This window comes from Anomaloglossus baeobatrachus, chromosome 2, assembly GCF_048569485.1.
Source record: "Anomaloglossus baeobatrachus isolate aAnoBae1 chromosome 2, aAnoBae1.hap1, whole genome shotgun sequence".
In the NCBI taxonomy this organism is placed as follows: domain Eukaryota; kingdom Metazoa; phylum Chordata; class Amphibia; order Anura; family Aromobatidae; genus Anomaloglossus; species Anomaloglossus baeobatrachus.
This window is the reverse complement of record NC_134354.1, coordinates 531,891,977-531,912,768: the sequence shown is the minus strand read 5'-3', so window position 1 is coordinate 531,912,768 and position 20,792 is coordinate 531,891,977. Positions and strand designations below refer to the sequence as shown.

Genomic DNA, 20,792 nt, shown 5'->3' with positions numbered 1-20,792 from the left:
AAAATTCAAAGTAGGGGTTCAAGCTATCAGGTAGGCATCAGTTAGCATTCACACAGGCAATGTGATTTGTTCCAAACATGTGCAGTTTTATTGATTTCATAAAACACCAAGAGATTCAACAAAAAAAATTGTTTCTTCTAGACACATAGGTATAACAGAAAATAAATAACTAATTAAGCAGGCACATTCCATATGTATGCCTACCTAGCTGTAGATAAAAGACAGAAAAAGTCCTGAGAAAGGTTCATATGAACCAAAATGTCGCCACTGAGCTATTAAAGTCATGTTTTTTACTGCAAGTATACTGGAATTGCTGCCTCTTTTTTTGTCCTATATATATACATATATATATATATATATATATATATATATATATATAATATTATATTAATGTATGTATGTGTATATATATGTATGTATATATATATGTGTATGTATATATATATATATATGTGTGTATATATATATATGTTTGTTCACACAGCAGTATAAATCTATATATAGTATAGACTCATACTGTGTATATATATATATATATATATATATAGCTGTATAAAAAATCTAAATATATAACTATATTTACAGATCAATACATGTATTTATAGAGAAAGATTGGTAGCACAGTGGGGTTAAACTACTGAAGAACTGTGATGACCTGGTAAATGAATATAGATGCAGACAGACCTGTACACTATTATTCTAAGCGCCTCGACGATGTGTGTCTGGGTGTGGGGTCCTGCTGAAAGATGCATTTACTGAGGGTGGGCGTCTCTGCTATTGTAAACCACTGTGATTGTGGCGCCCCTGTGGTTAGGCACTACAGGGGAATACAGCACCTTAACAGCAAGGTGCAGTGCTCTTTGGTTACAGGTGAAAGAGAGAAGAAATGCAGAGTCTTATATTAGATTGAGTAACATTGACTCAGCAGCCCCTACCTTTATATTCTTGGGACTGTTTATATAGTAGGTCCATAAGGGGGTGGAGCCTAGCTGAGCGTGAGACGCGACGTGATTAACAGGACGACTGAGTGACAGTTAGTCAGTTAACAGTCAGTCAGTAAGGAGTGACAAGAAGAGACAAGAGTAAATTGATGACTGAGAGAAGGGCTAGAAATAACATAGGCCCGACGTCCTGAGTGAGGGTACCCCAAAAGAAAAGAAACACACTGGAAAAGGGGTAACCCTGACGGAAAGGGAACACTTTAGGTCTGGCGAGAGCCGGCTGAAGAGTTCAGGTCGACACCGGTATAACGGAACCGAGGAGGTTTGTCAGGTTTATCCCCAAACCATTGACTGTTAACCTGGGATCCTAAATTAGAGGAGTACCAGTCAAGAGTCTGACTACTCACCCCAAGCCGAGTTCACGACGCTGTTGCGGGATAGATAAAGAAATCGTGCAGCATCAGACCCCTGGGAAAACCAGTGACGAGACTAACGAGTGGGTTAAAGAGGGAGTCACAGAGCCCTCAGAGCAGGGACCGAGTAAGAGACAAGGAAAGGTTATCTCAGAGAGAGACTCTGTCATTAAATCTCCTCTGAAATTTGTGACCATTTGCTTTCTGGTAACCGAACTGTTTCTGCTGTGTACTGTGCAAAACAAACCAGATGCCAGTAAAAAGGACTTGTTTAAGCTGATGTGGACTCGGTGTGTCATTTCTCCGCCGTTCGACAGGACCCTGCGACGTCAGAGAAGAAGGCAGCCATCACCGCTTGGTCGCTTCCCTCCTGGTCAGCGACCCGCTGCCCTGAGGTAAAATAGCTCCACCTGTGGGGAGCTGAGAGATCTTAAGCTGCCGTCACCATCGCCTCAGAGGTCGGCCGTGAGCAGCCCTGGTGTATCCCGCTTACCAGACACCACAGGTGGCATCAAGTATATCCCCAAAATCATCCCTGTACTTCATTCCACAGACGCAGAGTAAGCGCCCAGGGCACGAAGCCTGGACCGACCACCTGTGATAACCCCATCTAGAGTAAAGTATTCGTAGTCCCGGCACCAATGTACCCCCCTATCGAAAACCCTGATGGTCGACTCATGATCTCCCACGAGCTTGAGCAGGGAAATGCATTCGAGGGTGCATGCGCCACCCTTGGCAGCAGCATCAGAGATAGCGGAGGCAGGAGCCAATCATCTTCAATAAGATGGTGTCGGAGATAGCACTCTTCTCATGCACTGACACCATCTTTGTGAATTATTCATGAACTAGTAGTTGATACTGCATTCACAGTTAATAAATTAAAAAATGAGTCAACCAGGGGGTAGGAAGGAAAAGGCCAGGACAGGAGACAGGGGTGGGTGACCATAGCATGACCCAACTTGCAAAGGCCGGTCTTCACTGCAATCAAAGCACAGTGCATTACTGTAACTTTGATTACAGATATTTATGCAATCAAGTATCTGATCTTTCTACAGCAGGTATGATTGGATTCAGCATCCTAGTGCCAGGATAGTACTGACTTTACTTTACAGTTAGGTCCAGAAATATTTGGACAGTGACACAATTTTCGCGAGTTGGGCTCTGCATGCCCCCACATTGGATTTGAAATGAAACCTCTACAACAGAATTCAAGTGCAGATTGTAACGTTTAATTTGAAGGTTTGAACAAAAATATCTGATAGAAATTGTAGGAATTGTACACATTTCTTTACAAACACTCCACATTTTAGGAGGTCAAAAGTAATTGGACAAATAAACCAAACCCAAACAAAATATTTTTATTTTCAATATTTTGTTGCGAATCCTTTGGAGGCAATCACTGCCTTAAGTCTGGAACCCATGGACATCACCAAACGCTGGGTTTCCTCCTTCTTAATGCTTTGCGAGGCCTTTACAGCCGCAGCCTTCAGTTCTTGCTTGTTTGTGGGTCTTTCCGTCTTAAGTCTGGATTTGAGCAAGTGAAATGCATGCTCAATTGGGTTAAGATCTGGTGATTGACTTGGCCATTGCAGAATGTTCCACTTTTTTGCACTCATGAACTCCTGGGTAGCTTTGGCTGTATGCTTGGGGTCATTGTCCATCTGTACTATGAAGCGCCGTCTGATCAACTTTGCGGCATTTGGCTGAATCTGGGCTGAAAGTATATCCCGGTACACTTCAGAATTCATCCGGCTACACTTGTCTGCTGTTATGTCATCAATAAACACAAGTGACCCAGTGCCATTGAAAGCCATGCATGCCCATGCCATCACGTTGCCTCCACCATGTGTTACAGAGGATGTGGTGTGCCTTGGATCATGTGCCGTTCCCTTTCTTCTCCAAAATTTTTTCTTCCCATCATTCTGGTACAGGTTGATCTTTGTCTCATCTGTCCATAGAATACTTTTCCAGAACTGAGCTGGCTTCATGATGTGTTTTTCAGCAAATTTAACTCTGGCCTGTCTATTTTTGGAATTGATGAATGGTTTGCATCTAGATGTGAACCCTTTGTATTTACTTTCATGGAGTCTTCTCTTTACTGTTGACTTAGAGACAGATACACCTACTTCACTGAGAGTGTTCTGGACTTCAGTTGATGTTGTGAACGGGTTCTTCTTCACCAAAGAAAGTATGCGGCGATCATCCACCACTGTTGTCATCCGTGGACGCCCAGGCCTTTTTGAGTTCCCAAGCTCACCAGTCTTTCCTTACATTCCTTTTTTCTCAGAATGTACCCGACTGTTGATTTTGCTACTCCAAGCATGTCTGCTATCTCTCTGATGGATTTTTTCTTTTTTTTTCAGCCTCAGGATGTTCTGCTTCACCTCAATTGAGAGTTCCTTAGACCGCATGTTGTCTGGTCACAGCAACAGCTTCCAAATGCAAAACCACACACCTGTAATCAACTCCAGACCTTTTAACTACTTCATTGATTACAGGTTAACGAGGGAGACGCCTTCAGAGTTAATTGCAGCCCTTAGAGTCCCTTGTCCAATTACTTTTGGTCCCTTGAAAAAGAGGAGGCTATGCATTACAGAGCTATGATTCCTAAACTCTTTCTCCGATTTGGATATGAAAACTCTCATATTGCAGCTGGGAGTGTGCACTTTCAACCCATATTATATATATATATATAATTGTATTTCTGAACATGTTTTTGTAAATAGCTAAAATAATAAAACGTGTGTCACTGTCCAAATATTTCTGGACCTAACTGTATATGGAAAAATCCTGGTGGTTGGTTCCCTTTAAGTATGGGGTGGATCAATCATACTTTGGGTTGGTGTAGCATCCAATGCCACGGGGAACATTTCACAGGTAGTGCAACGAATGGATTCAATGAAATTTCAACCAATTTTTGATGCAAACATAACTAGAGAGCGATGAGCAAGCCTTTTCAAATTCTGGTTTGCTGAATATCCTGATGTTCACCAAATGGTTCATCAAATGTTTTTGAACCCCCATTGGATTTAATGGGAGGCCAAACATAAGGCAGAGAAAACATCTTTACAGGGGTCAAAAAACTTCCAAAGCAGCAAAAATACCTTTTACAGTGCAGCCCCAGTGTTTTGGCAAAGCCATTAGCTTCCTAGACTATTGACATATGAAATAGCAAGGTGGATGACAGACAGGTGTAGGGCTAGTGCTCCCACACCAATGCCAGTACAGACAAAACACAATTTGGTGCTCCATCTTGGAATATTGATATTTAAAAACATTTCAGGCAGACCGCATGATAGTGGAATCAACTGCCCCCCATCCCCCCATTTCCCCATAGTGTCTTTGCACAGCAGTCAGGTATGGTCCATGCAACATTCATTTCCATTTTTTTTTAAATTAAGAGGTGGATGAGTGACATGATTAGGCCTCTTGCTCCCAGACTCCTGGCACTACAGGCAAATAACAATTTGGAGACCTTACTTGGAGTCTCCACATTTCAAAAAATTAAGGTCAGTCAACAGGAAAAGTGGCAACAATTCATACAGACTACAATTTGTCCAACAAAGCAAATAGTATGGATGCGTAGGATTTCTCCTGTAACAATCCCTGAACCAGCATTTCTACCTTCACCATAAGCAGTAAGGTGACAGACAGGCATAGGGCTGGTGCTCCCAGACCCCTGGCACTACAGACAAAAGACAATTTGGAGACCCTACTTGGAGATTCCACAATTACAAAAATTAGGGTCAGACAACAGGAAAAATGATAAGTGAGCAGAATCAGAAATAGTAGAACAACGCAACAAGGATGCTTGGGACTGGCCCTGTAACAAGGCCTGAACCAGCATTTCTGCCTTCACCAGAGACAGCAAGATGCCAGACAGACGTAGGCCTCTTGCTCCGAGACCATTGGCACTACACCATCGCCTAGTCTGCCCAGTCTGGGACTGGGGTGGCAAAGTCATTGGACATCCACGACTTGTTCATATTTATGAAAGTTAGGTAGTCTACACTTTCAGGGGACAGCCGTAAGTGATTATTCGACAATAATCTCCCAACAACACTGAAGACACATTCTGAGAGAACGCTGGCTGCCAAGCAGGTCAAAACTTCCAAGGTGTGACTGGCGAGCTCAGGCTACTCTTCCATTTTTAAAGACCAAAATGCAAAAGGGTCCAATCCACCTTATTGCATCAATATTGAGCTCTAGATACTCCCCAGTCGTTCACTATGTGTCAGACGTTTACTCTGCTCTGCTAGTCCATGTGATAGTCTAAAAAATGTGTGCTAAACTTCACAGAAATTGCTTCAACCACTTGAACTGCTACTGCTAGTGTTTCTGCGATAATAACGAGATGTTCCTATGGTTGGAATTCAAGAACTGTGATTCATACTGGGTGCCTCACTACTGTCTTGTGAAAAACTACTATTAAGATGGTCTACAAGCTTGTTTCGCTACTCCAGCATCCACATGTTGCTTTCCAGGAGGGAAGCATCTTGTTAAATTTACTCTTGTACCGTGGACCTAACAGAGTGGCAATCCAGTAGTCAGCACTATTTCTAATCCTAACAATATGCACATCATGTTGCAGATGCAGTAAGAAGGCACTCATGTGTTGGATACTTCCATGAGGTCCAAGTCCATGTTGTGTTGGTGGCAGGGTAAAGTTTAACTTTGCCTCCTCCATTCTCTCCCACCAACCATGCACAACAGAAATGGGATCAATATCTTATTCATTTCCTGAGTTTTCTGAACTCATTGCCTTTTTCTCCTCCATTTGTTCTTCGGCTCCTGCACCTTCACTACCAGTTTGTTTGTTACCATGGGTCTGCCTTGATTGATGGATTCCACCCTCCCATGACACCCGCCTGTGAGATGACTGTCCAGACCTTATAGGAAATGGTATCCCTTCTTCATCTTCCTCTGCTTCCTCCTCTTCCTCTGCGACCATCACTTCTTCCCACAGACTATTCAAAGTGTGCTCAAACATGTAGATGACCAAAATAGTGATGTAGATGATCACAGCTATATTTGTCATTTTCAAAACTGTGCAGGAGAGTGCAGAGGTACTTCATATGTGCCCACTCTGCAATCATAGAGCACCATCGCTCACTGCTGCTGCCATAATCACTGCAACATGTGCACAGTGGAATTTCAGCATTTTGGAACATCGCATATCAACCAGTAGTCTGAAAAACCTTTGTAGCGATACGAGTCGATTAAAGCAGGAGAAAGAGTTGCTGTATATACTAATCAACCAATGCGTTTTTGTTCAATTCAAAAAATTATTTTATTGGTACAAAAACTTGTGCATACATAGAATCCACACAGGACAGTGAAAGGGTTAAAAACATTTAAAATATGTATAATCAACGAACACCCCAATACATGGTTCCATGTCAGGAACCTGACATCGAAATTTCGAATACCCCTATACTAGATTTACCATGCAATAATAAATCCCGGTGGAATACAGAGCATAAATGTCATCCCTTACTGCAATCATATACCCAATAGTACATAAAAGTATAGCATACTATCTGACACCACCATTGTTAAATACAATGTAATAATTATAGACCACCAGCAGGACAAAAAAAGACCTTATATAAAGGAAATCAGCGTACAACAGACACCGATTTAAGTAAGGTAAAACACCAGCTATCTAAAGGCGTCCGAGATGAAACACCAGGTTATATTACCACCTGCTGAGGTCCAGATTTAAAGCAGTGCAAAATCACAGAATCGGTGTAGGTATGGGGTGTTGCGCAGGATTTTGCTCTAATCCTATCCTGTGTGATACTGTCTGCATGGCTGTGTATCTAATCCTATCCTGTGTGATTCTGTCTGCAGAGCCGTGTATATAATCCTATCCTGTGCGATACTGTCTGCACAGCTGTGTATCTAATGCTCTCCTGTGTGATACTGTCTGCACGGCAGTGTATCTAATCCTGTGTGATACTGTCTGCATGGCTGTGTATCTAATCCTATCCTGTGTGATTGTCTGCACGGCTGTGTATCTAATCCTCTCCTGTGTGATACTGTCTGCACGGCTGTGTATCTAATCCTCTCCTGTGTGATACTATCTGCTGAGCCGTGTACCTAATCCTATGCTGTGTGATACTGTCTGCTGAGCCATGTATCTAATCCTATCCTATGTGATACTGTCTGCACGGCTGTGTATCTAATCCTCTCCTGTGTGATATTGTCTGCATGGCTGTGTATCTAATCCTATCCTGTGTGATACTGTCTGCATGGTTGTGTATCTAATCCTATCCTGTGTGATACTGTCTGCTGAGCCGTGTATCTAATCCTATCATGTGATACTGTCTGCAGGGCTGTGTATCTAATCCTATCCTGTGTGATACTGTCTGCATGGCTGTGTATCTAATCCTCTCCTGTGTGATACTGTCTGCACAGCTGTGTATCTAATCCTATCGTGATACTGTCTGCACGGCTGTGTGTCTAATCCTATCCTGTGTCATACTGTCTGTACGGCTGTGTATCTAATCCTATTGTGTAATACTGTCTGCTGAGCTGTGTATCTAATCCTATCCTGTGTGATACTGTCTGCATGGCTGTGTATCTAATCCTGTCCTGGGTGATATTGTCTGCTGAGCCGTGTATCTAATCCTATCCTGTGTGATACTGTCTGTTGAGCTGTGCATCTAATCCTATCCTGTGTGATACTGTCTGCTGAGCTGTGGATATAATCCTGTCTTGGGTGATACTCTTGCTGTCCTTGGTGACACTTTAGACATTTCTGGTCATCAACAAAATGGCTCTGCACTATGTCCCTACATGTCATTCCCTGTTATCTGTTGTAAACACTCAGATTGGGAGGGGGGAGACGTGCCATCACACACAGGAGAGCAGACTCAGCCCACTTTACTGCAGCTGTAATCTGAGTTTTTTCTACAATTGGATTTCTGTAGGATTTCAGAAGCTGCTCCCCTAGTGTTTAAGAGTGGAAACAGTGGAAAATATCAAACTTTTTAATTTTTTTTATATTTTGCTCAATTAAAAAAAAAATATTTAAACAAAACATTAAAATATTATTACTTTACATTTTTTCAGTTATTGATTTTTTTTTTTCCTGACGATGCATTCCCTTTAATAAAGCCCATTAGTATCAAAATTAATATCCCCTTTATAACCCCTAGAGTGTATCATGACAACAAAAATATCCCCTCACCCACAGTTTGATACTTCACAGTGAATTCCCCCATTGTATACGCCAAACAAACAGTATGTTGACCTCACAGTGGGCAGAAAAGTATGATGCCACCATAATATACTAAGTAAGTAGCAGAGTATTGACTGGCTCACAAGGTCAGTAGTGCAGTGTTCTGAAGCCAAATATAGTAGAGTAATATAGCAAATTCTTCGGCACTCAGACAAAAAGGAGGAAAAAATGAGAAAGTTCTTTATCTATAGTGTTTTTTATTTTCTTGAGTCAAAGAAAAAATGTCGTACATCCTGTCCTGACTGCTTCAGGCCAAGGGGTCACTCAGGAACATCTACACAATTGTGCATGGAGGCAGACTCAGGACCACTAAGCAATACCAGTGGGAAAGGAATCCCGGACGGGCTCCCCAAAGTGGCAGCGGCACCCAGAGACTTGGTTTACTTCTGTGTCAGAGTCTGCTTATTGGCCGCACTAACATCTGCACCCCCTGCGTGAGTACACTTGCCTCCCCAGGTCCTGATCTACCCAAATCACCTCCACCATCCCATTCACCATCCCTACAGAGCCCCGGGACCTTCCATACCCGTGGAGGGACCACCATCTTGCTGCCCAGCTCCATCCAACCCAGGTACTCCCATCAGCAATGGCGGTACTCCCTTACCGCACACCACGGGTGGCGTCACGAACTGTCCCCTTGTAAATATCCCCCCCCTTTTATTTGAGTGGCCGCTGGGCCCCGGGTCCAGGGACCCTCGAGCCACAACAAAACCTCCAGATCCGAGCAGTCCGACTGCTGCAGGGGCGGCACAAGTGTTCAGTGGAATGAGCCCTGGTTTATGCGGTTTTTCTGAAAACAGCCAGGCCAGCGGACAAGAGCACCCTCTGACCCACGTGTCTCCACAGGGGTTACCTACTTGGTTTGCATTAGTGAGGTAGACACAGGAGCATGGTCACTTTCTTCCAGGCTTCATAAATAGAGATGAGCCACCCCCCCTAGAGTTCGAGTTCGGTTCGGTTCCTCGAATGGTGCCCCGTTCGACAAATCGTACGACGAACCTCTCGAACCCCATTGAAAATAATGGGAGGCAATCACAAAGACATAAAAACACATTATACATGTACACATACAGTTAATAAACATTGCCATAACACTTATCGGTACCCGCGATGCGTCCTGCACTCTGTGTCCCGCAGCTTTTCCATCGGTAATCGCTGCGTCCTCCCGGTGACCAGCAGTGATGACAGGACCTATCGTGACGTCAAAATAGCATGTGACCAGTCACGTGTCTATTATCTCATTGGCTACAGACTGGTCACATGGCTTTAACGTCATGCTAGGTCCTGTCATTGCATCTCTCCAGTACACGGTGCACGTTTGTGTATCGCCGTGTACTGGCGACATGCTCTGGCACACGGTCAACTCCCCGTTCTGCTTCCCCTTTCCGTTATTGACCAGCTGACACAGCCGGTCAATAACAGAGATCACCGTTGCCATAGCAACGCGCCTGTTAGCGGTGACGTCACCGCTAAGAACACGCAGCGGCATCGGAAATCACGTCATCGGAGCACCGTTGCTATGGTAACCCGTCTGTCAGCGTTGACGTTACCGCTAACAAACAGCAGCACTGATCACTCACGGAGTGAAAAGTCTGAACGGGGAGCAGCAGCATCTTTCTCCCATGCAGTGCTGCTGATGTAGCACAGCTGCATGGGCTGAAGGAGAAAAGACAGAAGACCATGGATCGTGGAGGGATAAGAGGGAGTAATAAACATGGAGTCTCTAAGTGTGTCTGTGTATTTATTTCTATTAAAGTATTTTTTGTCTGTGTGGTGTCTTTTTTTTAACCCTTTATTGGAGATTCTTAATGGCTGGGTCAAACTTGCCTGTCATTAAGAATCTCTGACTTAATAAACAAAGCTAGTATTAACTCATTATTACCCAGCGAGCCACCCGGCTTCAGGGCTGCTGGAAGAGTTGGATACAGCGCCAGAAGATGGCGCTTCTATGAGAGCGCCATTTTCTGGGGTGGCTGCGAACTGCAATTCGCAGCAGGGGGGACCAGAAATCTCGGGCTAACCTGTGCTGCGGATCCAATCCCCAGCTGCCTAGTTGTACCTGGCTGGACACAAAAATGTTGCGAAGCCCACATCGTTTTTCTTTTTAATTATTTCATGAAATTCATGAAATAATTAAAAAAAGGCCTTCCCTATATTTTTAGTTCCCAGCCGGATACAAAAAGGCAGCTGGGGGTTGAGGGCAGCCCGTACCTGCCTGCTGTACCTGGCTAGTATACAAAAATATCGCAAAACTCACGTCATTTTTTTTTTTAGTTATTTGGCAAAAAAAATAAAAAATGCTTCCCTGGATTTTCCATTGCCAGTGAAGGTAACACCAAGCACTGGGGGTTAGCAGCCAGTAGCTGCTTGGATTACCCTTAGCTAGCAATACAAAAAATGCAGCGGGAGCCCATATATATTTTTTTTAATTATTTATTTAAATAACTAAAAACAAAAGGGGCTTCCCTGTATTTTGATTGCCTGACATCACAGTGCTGTAAAAATAAATCTTTAAAAAAAATGACGTAGCGCTCCGCGGTATTTTTGATTCTCAGCGCAGATAAAGCAGACAGCTACGGGTTGCCACCCCCATCTGCCTGGTGTTATCTTGGCTGGCAATCAAAATACTGGGAAGCCCATTAATTTTTTTTGTTTAAAAAAATAGTTAAAAAGAAATGCAGGTGCAGTGGCAAACAGGTTAATAAATGGGGTTAATACTAGCTGTAAGGTCACCTGACATCAAGCCCAGCAGTTTGTGATGTCATGGCATCTATCAGATACCCTACATCACAAACTGTCAGTACTAACAAAAAAAATTGACAAAAAAAATGTATTTGAAAAAACACTCCCCAAAACATTCCCTCTTTCACCAATTTATTGTAAGGGAAAAAAATAAGGGGGTCCCACGATGACTCTGGACCATCTAGAAAATGGGGGGACACGCTCAGGGAATGTATCCCCCATTTTCTAGGAGTGCAGACCCTCCATGTGAGGAGTGTGGGTGCAATGAAGCTGCACCCACTCTCCCCGGGTCCACAGCAGCAGAGTCCATGTCGTAACGGTTGCTACCAAAGCTGCAATGCCCTGCTCATGAGGTATGGGCATGCCTAATCAGGAGAACTATTCTACATTTCCAAATATTGGTATTTGCTGATATTATTGCTATTCCACCTACTATATATTTGGGATAGGATCTTGGAGATGGAATACCCCTTTAAGTCCAGTTATCCAGCTGAATGAATACTAAACAGAGCTCGCTATTTAGACATGTTTTATTGTGGCGTATAACGGACTCTCATGTTTGGTAGTCATTCAGCAGGGCAACTATAAAATCAAATACCTCCATTTGGAAATGTAGTATAGCTCTCCTGATTAACTATATTCCGTACCTAATGAGTAGGGCATTGCAGTAGCTTACAGATGCATGGTTACCACCACTCACTGTGTCTGAACACAGGAAGCTGAGCTGACAGCCGCTCTGTACATGCGGCAGCGTCTATTGTGAAGAAGGGGGCCGCGGAGGATCAACGCTGCACAGGTACCGTGGGACACCGGGGAACAACGGTGGAATTTTAGGGGGTGACCTGGCAGGGCCTGGGGAAGATTTTTATGTCGCATGTGTCATGGCACATGCGACAGATATTAGAGGAGTAGGGTGAATGAGGCCGGCGCGCTGCTGTGCTTGCGGCCATCTTGGATTTCCGGGAGGGGGTCGGGGGGGGGAACTTTGGTGACACCGGGGGACCGGAGGGGACTGGGGAGGAGACTTATCTCCCATCTGACATATTTGTTCATGCCAGAAGGGAGATAAATAATTTTTTCCGGCACTGTCATTTACTGTAACGTGATAATCGGTATATGGTGTATAGCGGTGATCACGTGAGCGGGAACCGGAAAAACCAGCATGAATTATGATCTCCAGGGTCTCAGCTACCCCTGAAACCCCGGAGATTTTCTGACGCTGGGGGGCGCTATTCACTTATTTCTGCCTGCTGTTTATAAATGGCAGATCAGAATAAGGCTACATTCACACGACTGATCCATTTTTACAGTCCGCAAAAAATGGTCGGTTTTTTTCACAGGTGCATACGTGTGGCATCCGTTTCCGTTCCGTAGACGGTCCGTATGTCATCTGTTTGTCATCCGTGTGCCTTCCAGGTTTTTTTGTGTACTGCAAAAAAACTGAAGGAGGGAAAATACATAAATTTACCCAGGATCCATAGCTTCAACCTACATGAGGCGGTCACATGTTCACTCCAGTGCCATTTTCTACTGCTTTTCACAGCGTAGAGTGCTCTGGTGATTTTCTTGTGCTTGTACACTTCAGAACAGTCTTTTCTCTCATTATAAAGGCAGAAAGACACATAATGTCCCACTCTCCTGCCTTTTTATAATTTTGCACCCTTTGGTGCCTTTCATGTGGCACTAAGGGGTGCTTAGCCTTGTATTTAGCCAAAAAATAAATACATTTTAAAAAAAATGACGTAGAGTTTACCCTATTTTTGATAGCCAGCTAGGGTAAAGCAGACGGCTGCAGCCTGCAGACCACAGCTGGCAGCTTCACCTTGGCTGGTAATCTAAAACTGAGGGCACCCCACGCTGTTATTTTAAATTAAATAAATAATTGAAAAAAACCACGTTGGGGTCCCCCAAAAAAGGGATCCCCAGCCAAGGTAAAGCGGACAGCTGGGGTCTGATATTCTCAGACTAGGGAGGTCCATGCTTATTGGATGCTCCCCAGCCTAAAAATAGCAGGCTGCAGCCACCCCAGAAGTGGCGCATCCATTAGATGCGCCAATCCTGGTGCTTTGCCCCACCTCATCCCGTGCCCTGGTGATGTGGAAAACGGGGTAATATATGGGGTTAATACCAGATGTGTAATGTCACCTGGCATCAAGCCCTGGGGTTCGTGAGGTCAGGCGTCTATCAGATACCCGACATCACCAACCCAGTCAGTAATAAAAAAAAAATAGACGACAAACACATTTTTATTTGAAAAAACACTCCCCAAAACATTCCCTCTTTCACCAATTTATTAGAAAGAAAAACAAATCCAGGTCTGCTGTAATCCAAGGGGTTCCCATGACGATCCATACCATAGTCAATGTCTCAGTCAATGAAGTACAGAATGTTTCCCATTGGCTGGGAGAGCAATGCAGTGACCTGAGCTAACATCAATAGGTCGGCCCAGGTCACTGCAGGGCATGACAAGTGCTGCTGTCAGGAGCGAGGTACATTACCTGCGGTGACGATCTCCTGCACTGCTGATAGCAGAGCTGTCACTGACTTCAATAACCGCCGCCTTCACATCCAAGTATCGCAGGAGCCTGTGATGTCACCGCTAGTCACAGTCTCGGGTCGGCAGTGAGAGGAGGAGATGTGACAAGCGGCGGCCATGGAGGACAGTGACAGCGCTGAGGTCGGGAGGGTGGGACTTCATCACCGCAGGTAAGCCGAGCAGGGTAATGTGTGCGGAGTGTGAAGTGGGTGGAGCTAAGCGGGGTAATGTGTGTAGAGTGCGAGGTGGGTGGAGCCAAGCAGGGCCATGTGTGCGGAGTGCGAGGTGGGTTGAGCCTAGTGGGGTAATATCTGCGGAGTGTGAGGTGGGTGGAGCTAAGCGGGGTACTGTGTGCAGAGTGCAAAGTGGGTGGTGCCAAGCGGGGTAATGTGTGCGGAGTGCAAGGTGGGTGGAGCCGAGCGGGGCCATGTGTGCGGAGTGCAAGGTGGGTGGAGCCAAGTGGGGTAATGTGTGCAGAGTGCAAGGTGGGTGGAGCTAAGTGGGGTAATGTGTGCGGAGTGCAAGGTGGGTGGAGCCTAGCGGGGCCATGTGTGTGGAGTGCGAGGTGGGTGGAGCCTAGCGGGGCCATGTGTGCAGGCGGAGGATTGCGAGGTGAGTGGAGCCTAGCGGGGCCATGTGGCGCTGAGGATGTCAGTGCCGGGGACTGCATGGCTGGGGACAGGTGAGTGTGAGTGTGTGTGTGTGTGTGTACATGCCGAGTGCAGGAGGGGGCGGAGCCGAGCGGGGAAGTGTCGGCTCCCTGCACACGTAACCGGGGTAAATATCGGGTTACCAAGCAAAGCGCTTTTATTGGATACCCGATATTTACATTGGTTACCAGCTTACCGCAGACTGACAGTGATGGCTCCCTGCACACTGTAGCTGTAAAAAGCCCTGCTTTTGGTGATCGAACCGTTCTCGAACGTAACTCGAACTGTCGAACTTTTAGCAAAAAGCTCAAGTTCGAGTTCGATCACGAGTACCCCCAAAATCACTCGAACATGAAATTGGCGAACCTCGAACATCGCTCATCTCCATTCATAAATCAGCACAAATTAGACAAAGCAGGTGCCTTACTGGCATATGGGAAACAAAATAACATACAATTCAGTCTATATCTCCTCTTTCAGAGCCACACTTTAGAGACAGCTACCTCCAACACAGAGAATCTTGTCAGCATACACCCCTCTGCATGAACTGACACCATTTTGACTCCTGGGACACCCCATGGACAAAGATAGGTGTACAGTTAGACTCACCCATCTCTCCAGCTATCTCTAAACCTGGCCTTATGAATGGCTTAACAAAACTTGTGGCACTACAGGTAACAGAACAGACATCCAGGTTTATATCACGTTTGTGATCTATATCAGCCGCCATTTTAAACCCCTTATATAATGTAATTTCCCCACATCTGCCCCATATTATGATATCCCCTACAGCCCACATGCACAGTGCATCCTCAGATGCACATCCAGCTTAAGTAGATGCGGGGGTTGGCAGTCTCCCCTGCAGCCCTTGTCAGGTCACAATCTCTGCGTCCATGATCATTATGTCCCTGGCTATTTGTGAAGGTGGGCGCTGGTTTACTGTACTTAGTATGAGAGCAGTTGTGTCCAGAAAATTACTGCTAGAAATTTAAACAAAATAAAAATCATTGTAAAAAGGGTTCTTTGTTCATCTTCACCTCTTTATGGCACTAAGGCGGGCTTTGTACGCTGCAACATCGCAGGCCGATGCTGCAATGCCGAGCGCGATAGTCCCCGCCCCCGTCGCAGCTGCGATATCCTTGTGATAACTGCCGTAGCGAACATTATCGCTACGGCAGCTTCACATGGACTCACCTGTCCTGCGACCGTCACTCTGGCCGGCGACCCACCTCCTTATTAAGGGGGCGGGTCGTATGGCGTCACTGCGACGTCACACGGCAGGCGGCCAATAGGAGCGGAGGGGCGGAGATGAGCGGGATGTAAACATCCCGCCCACCTTCTTCCTTCCGCATATCCTATGGAAGCCGCAGTGACGCCGGTAGGAGATGTTCCTTGCTCCTGCGGCTTCACACACAGCGATGTGTGCTGCCGCAGGAATGAGGAACAACATCGGACTGTCGCATCAGCGTAATCATGGATTACGCCGACGCTGCACCGATGATACGATTACGACGCTTTTGCGCTCGTTAATCGTATCATCGAGCCTTTACACACTACGATGTCGCATGCGATGCTGGATGTGCGTCATTTTCAATTTGACCCCACCGACATCGCACCTGCGATGTCGTAGTGTGCAAAGCCCGCCTTAGGCTATGTGTCCACATTGCTTTTTACCTGCTTTTTTGCTGCTTTTTCAACTGCAGCGTTTAATGCCAAAATGGTTGTGTTCTGCTTTTCAAGCATAGTCTATAGGAATTTGGTTTTATTGTCCGCACTATGCTGTTCAAAATGCTGCCTTTTTGTGGCAGAAATTTGGGCAAAAACTCAGCTTTGCAGTTCAAAACGCACATGGCAAAAACAATTGACATGTTGCTTCTTTGAAAAGCAGAGTTTTTGCCCAAATTTCTGCCACAAAAAGGCAGCATTTTGAACAGCATAGTGCGGACAATAAACCCAAATTCCTATAGACTATGCTTGAAAAGCAGAACACAACCATTTTGGCATTAAACGCTGCAGTTGAAAAAGCAGCAAAAAAGCAGGTAAAAAGCAAAGTGGACACATAGCCTTAAGGTTGAATTCATCAATCTCATCAATATCATTGAATGTTTTCTAGTCCTTCTCAGCAGAGATTAATTTATATAATAACTTTTAGTTTTAACTAATATCATGCCATAGGAAAAAGAAGAATGTTTAAAATACAGAAAATATTTTTTTTTCTGCAAATATACAGAAGCGAAGGATGTGAACCAAAATTAGACAGCAAAATATGTGAAAAAAGGAGGGAAACAGTAAATAACCAGATAACTGCATAACAAGTGACAGTGGCTATAAAAACATACCTTAATGTATACAAAATTTTCCCATCATTCCATATTCTTAGAAGTTGATTAGGAGTTGTAATCCAATGGGCTTCCGCAGTTTTTGAGTTACGAAAAATAGTGTCTGGGATCCATATTAATCCAACCATATTGCTATTAAGTGTTAAAATCTTCATGGTGCTATTGAACCTGAGACGATTGTCAGTCCACGTTTGAGCAAAAAATATGTCTATTTGGTATTCCTGTAAATAAAAAAAAGGTGGATTAAATTACTAATTTTCATGAAAGACTATAGTCTTTTCTCATTTTCACAAAAATGCAAGGCCCTCACTGCTTTTTGCCCACTCTCGGTTACATACTAACAACCGGATTCAAGCGGGAGGGAGGCCCGTCAATGCCAATTTCAGCTGATTGTGAATTCAAAGATGCATATTCAGCTAAAATTAATGGAAATACATGCCGCCGGCCAATTAGAGGCTAGCATCGGAGTTTGATGTGCCAGTCACAGGCTCATAGCAGTGATGTCGCCCATAACAGGCATGCTGATGTCAACTGACAGTTTCTGTGCTGTCTAAAAAGAGGATGCAACTCTTTGTTGCAGCAGGGGGTAAAGTGTGAGAATTGTTTTGGTTTGTTTTCATGTGTTAGAGAACAGCGACAGAACTGGGGACATATGTACTAGCAAAGGTTCCATGATGGGGGAAATTTATACCTAGAACGGGACCAGAATATGGATCACTTATACCTGGAAAGGGACAAGGATGGGGGACAACAGTACATGATAGGCGTCATTACTACATAAATAGGGAGCAACAAGTGTGTCTTTATAGGATTTGGAATTCTACAAGGACCCATACATCTGACCAACATGCAGGGGTGGGCCAGTTCTAAATTTTGCATTGAGGCTCACACAAGTTACACCACTGGCTAAGGAGGTATGCGCATGAGATTGTGCACAGCCATGATGGATGCTTAGACATCCGTCTACCACAACCTCTGTAAAGAAACACGCCCTGTATGGTATACATTTCTTTGCAGTAGACTTTTGCATTGTAATGTGTAGTCTTCTATGCTTTCTTTTATAATTAAACAAATGGTATGCATAATAAAAATAATAAAGTTTATTTTTATAATGCCAACATATTCCACACAACTTTACAATCACAATGTTCCTCTCTGCCAGAAATAGTGAGAAAGATCACATTTTTGGCCTTCATCTGGTGAATATTCACATATAGCAATGTTAAAGCATATTTTGATAGCTTTCCCCAATGTAAGTTGTAGAATAGGTGCACAGATGTTTATATATTATCTGTATTTAGGCCGATGTCACAAGAGCATATAACATCTGATGTGAGAGCATCCGATGTGATACGCTAATGACACTCTGCTCGGACATTGATGCAAGCTTGAGCCGAGCGTCATATGACTGTGATCCGATTCTCATATGCTCATGTGACCCTGACCCAAAGCACATTATTTGCTTAGGACCTTGTTAATATTTTGTGCTAGAACCATAAGGCAGCCTTCACACGTTTTTCACTGGCATGATAAAGGTGCATATGTACCTCCATTTGCCATGATATTGGCACATTTGTGGTATCCGTGCGCTGTCCGTGATAATACTCGGAGATCAGGCACTTATACTCACCTGTCCACGCTGCTGCTGTTCGTGGAGCTGAATTCTCCCGCGATACTGTGTCTGCTGGCTGCTATCTCCCCACTGCTACTTTCGGGTTGGCTGTGCAGGTAATATGAACATTCATGAGAATAATTAGCTGGCCTGGAAACTGGAGACCGCATCGCTGCAAACAGGTGAGTTTAAAAATCTCTTTATTTTAAATGTACGTGTTTTTTCTGGTACTTGTTTCACAGACCACATCACTGTGTAGTCCATGAGACATCAGTGATGTCAGAAAAAAATTGCATTTTACTGAAGCGTTTTTTGTGCCGTCTTGTCCCAATACACTTAAAACAGGAAGCCAACACCAAATGGATATAAAATACAGAAATGGTGCTCATGTTTCTATTACACTTTTCCTCTAATTGTACCGCTTCTGATTTTGGCTTAAAAATACCAAGGTAAAAATCTCACCAAATACTCAGCATGTGCACATCGCCTAATATTTATTTTACTTTCCTTTCATTTACAATTAAATTGCAAAACACTGAACTTCAGGATCTGCTAATTGCCATTATAATTAAATGCAGCTAATTTATCCTCGATTACAGCTGGCTAAACTGCAAAATGTGACAAAAAAGACTTTTATGTATATTTAAATGCTATTTAAAAACATTATCTTGGTTGCTGTTGCCTGCCTTCCAGCAATGATTAAGTCATGCGCTAGTGGAAGCATTTGTTTCATGTAAAATGAATGTCCATTCCTACTCTGGGTTCATTTGGTGGATACAAAAAAATCTCAGAATGGTCTTCTAAATGTCATAGATGAAAAAGAGCACTACAATATAGCAATATAGGTTTTCTCCGTCACACTGATTTTTTTGGTAGCATGTTTTTTATTTGTAAAAAATGTATGGAAACATTTTTTGTGGCTTTTTTTTATTCACAATCATTTTTTAAGTATTAAAATTGTAAATATTTTTATTGAGTGAAAGGGGGAAAAGTAAAATAAATAAATAAATAAATAAGTCCATGCCTACATGCTATTTTTTATTTTTCAAAAATCACAAAGTCCCCAAAGAAATGAAAAAAACTCTTATTTTGACAAGAACAGCAGGAAAAATATTTGCTATGTGTGAAACTTTATACTTCAAACAGAGATTGAGGCTCCCTATCATAGATAATACATAGAACCTGTTGCCCACATGGGATGGAGCCTAATCCAGGGTCCAGACTGTCGGTCCAATCACAGAAGGAAAAGCGGAGATCTCCAAGATAAAATAAAATCCAATTTATTGAAAAACTATTTAAAATCCATGTCTGGTCGGAGCCACTCAGTTACGTGGCTCCAACCAGGTATGGATTTTAAATCATTTTTCAATAAATTGGATTTTATTTTATGTTGGAGATCTTCGCTTTTCATTTTATGTGTGAAACTTTACTTACACATGTATCTTTGTGTGAAAGCCTTTTTTTGGCAATGTTCCCACGATGAGGTTTTGTTGAGTTTTTGACCAAATAGTCATCGTGGACGCACAGCCTTAAAGCAAAAAAAAAACTAAATTGACGCAATGATTAAATACTGATAAAAATGATATCTATCCTGTTGATGGAAATTGGCCTGCTTCAAAACTATAGTTCACTGTATGTAACCACATGTATCTTATTTCCAGGATATATATATATATATATACACCCAGGTCATCTGAGATGGATTAGATGAAGTTTTTGCATTTCAGGTTTTGGACATTGTTTCTTTTTGTATTTTATATTATAATTTTTTTTATACTGGTGATTTCAATGTAAACAAATGTAATTTAATAACAATGATGTTTTTTATTATGGCAAGTTATGGTTTTTAGTTTAAACAAATATTCTCTTTTCTTCAAACCTTATGGCTGTCAATATGATGTCAATGAATGTTAAGGCACTTAATAGCCCTATTAGGAGGCATTATATTTGGAAGGACGTTAAAAAATCAAAATTAGATATTATATATCTTCAGGATATCCAAATATTCTAATGGCAACCCTCCTAACTTCACCCATAAAAATTTTACTTATATATAAGTCCTATATAAGTGTATTTTCTGAAGATAAGTCATCTTCACAAAAAAAAGGCAGGTGTTCTTACAGCCAATTGAGACTCCGTAACTTTTCAAATTGTATCAGAAGATAAAGATGAGGATGGGCGTTATCACATTCTCATTCATAAAATAATTAATTGTACTTATACTATAGTCAATATTTATGCTCCCAACCAGGGACAGATGACCTTTCTAAATAAGATTATTGAAAAACTTAAAAATCTTCAAGCTGGAAATGT

The 20,792-nt window shown here is 43.2% G+C and overlaps 1 protein-coding gene across 4 annotated transcripts in view; it reads right to left on the bottom strand.

Moving 5' to 3' along the window:
- The window catches only part of GABRG3 (gamma-aminobutyric acid type A receptor subunit gamma3), a 1,045,631-nt gene that overhangs the window by 459,262 nt on the left and 565,577 nt on the right, over positions 1-20,792 (bottom strand). For all 4 annotated transcript variants that reach the window (XM_075336612.1, XM_075336611.1, XM_075336613.1 and 1 more), the window contains one exon: positions 16,868-17,088. In XM_075336612.1, coding sequence (XP_075192727.1) covers positions 16,868-17,088 — 221 coding nt within the window. The remainder of the gene's footprint in view (positions 1-16,867; positions 17,089-20,792) is intronic.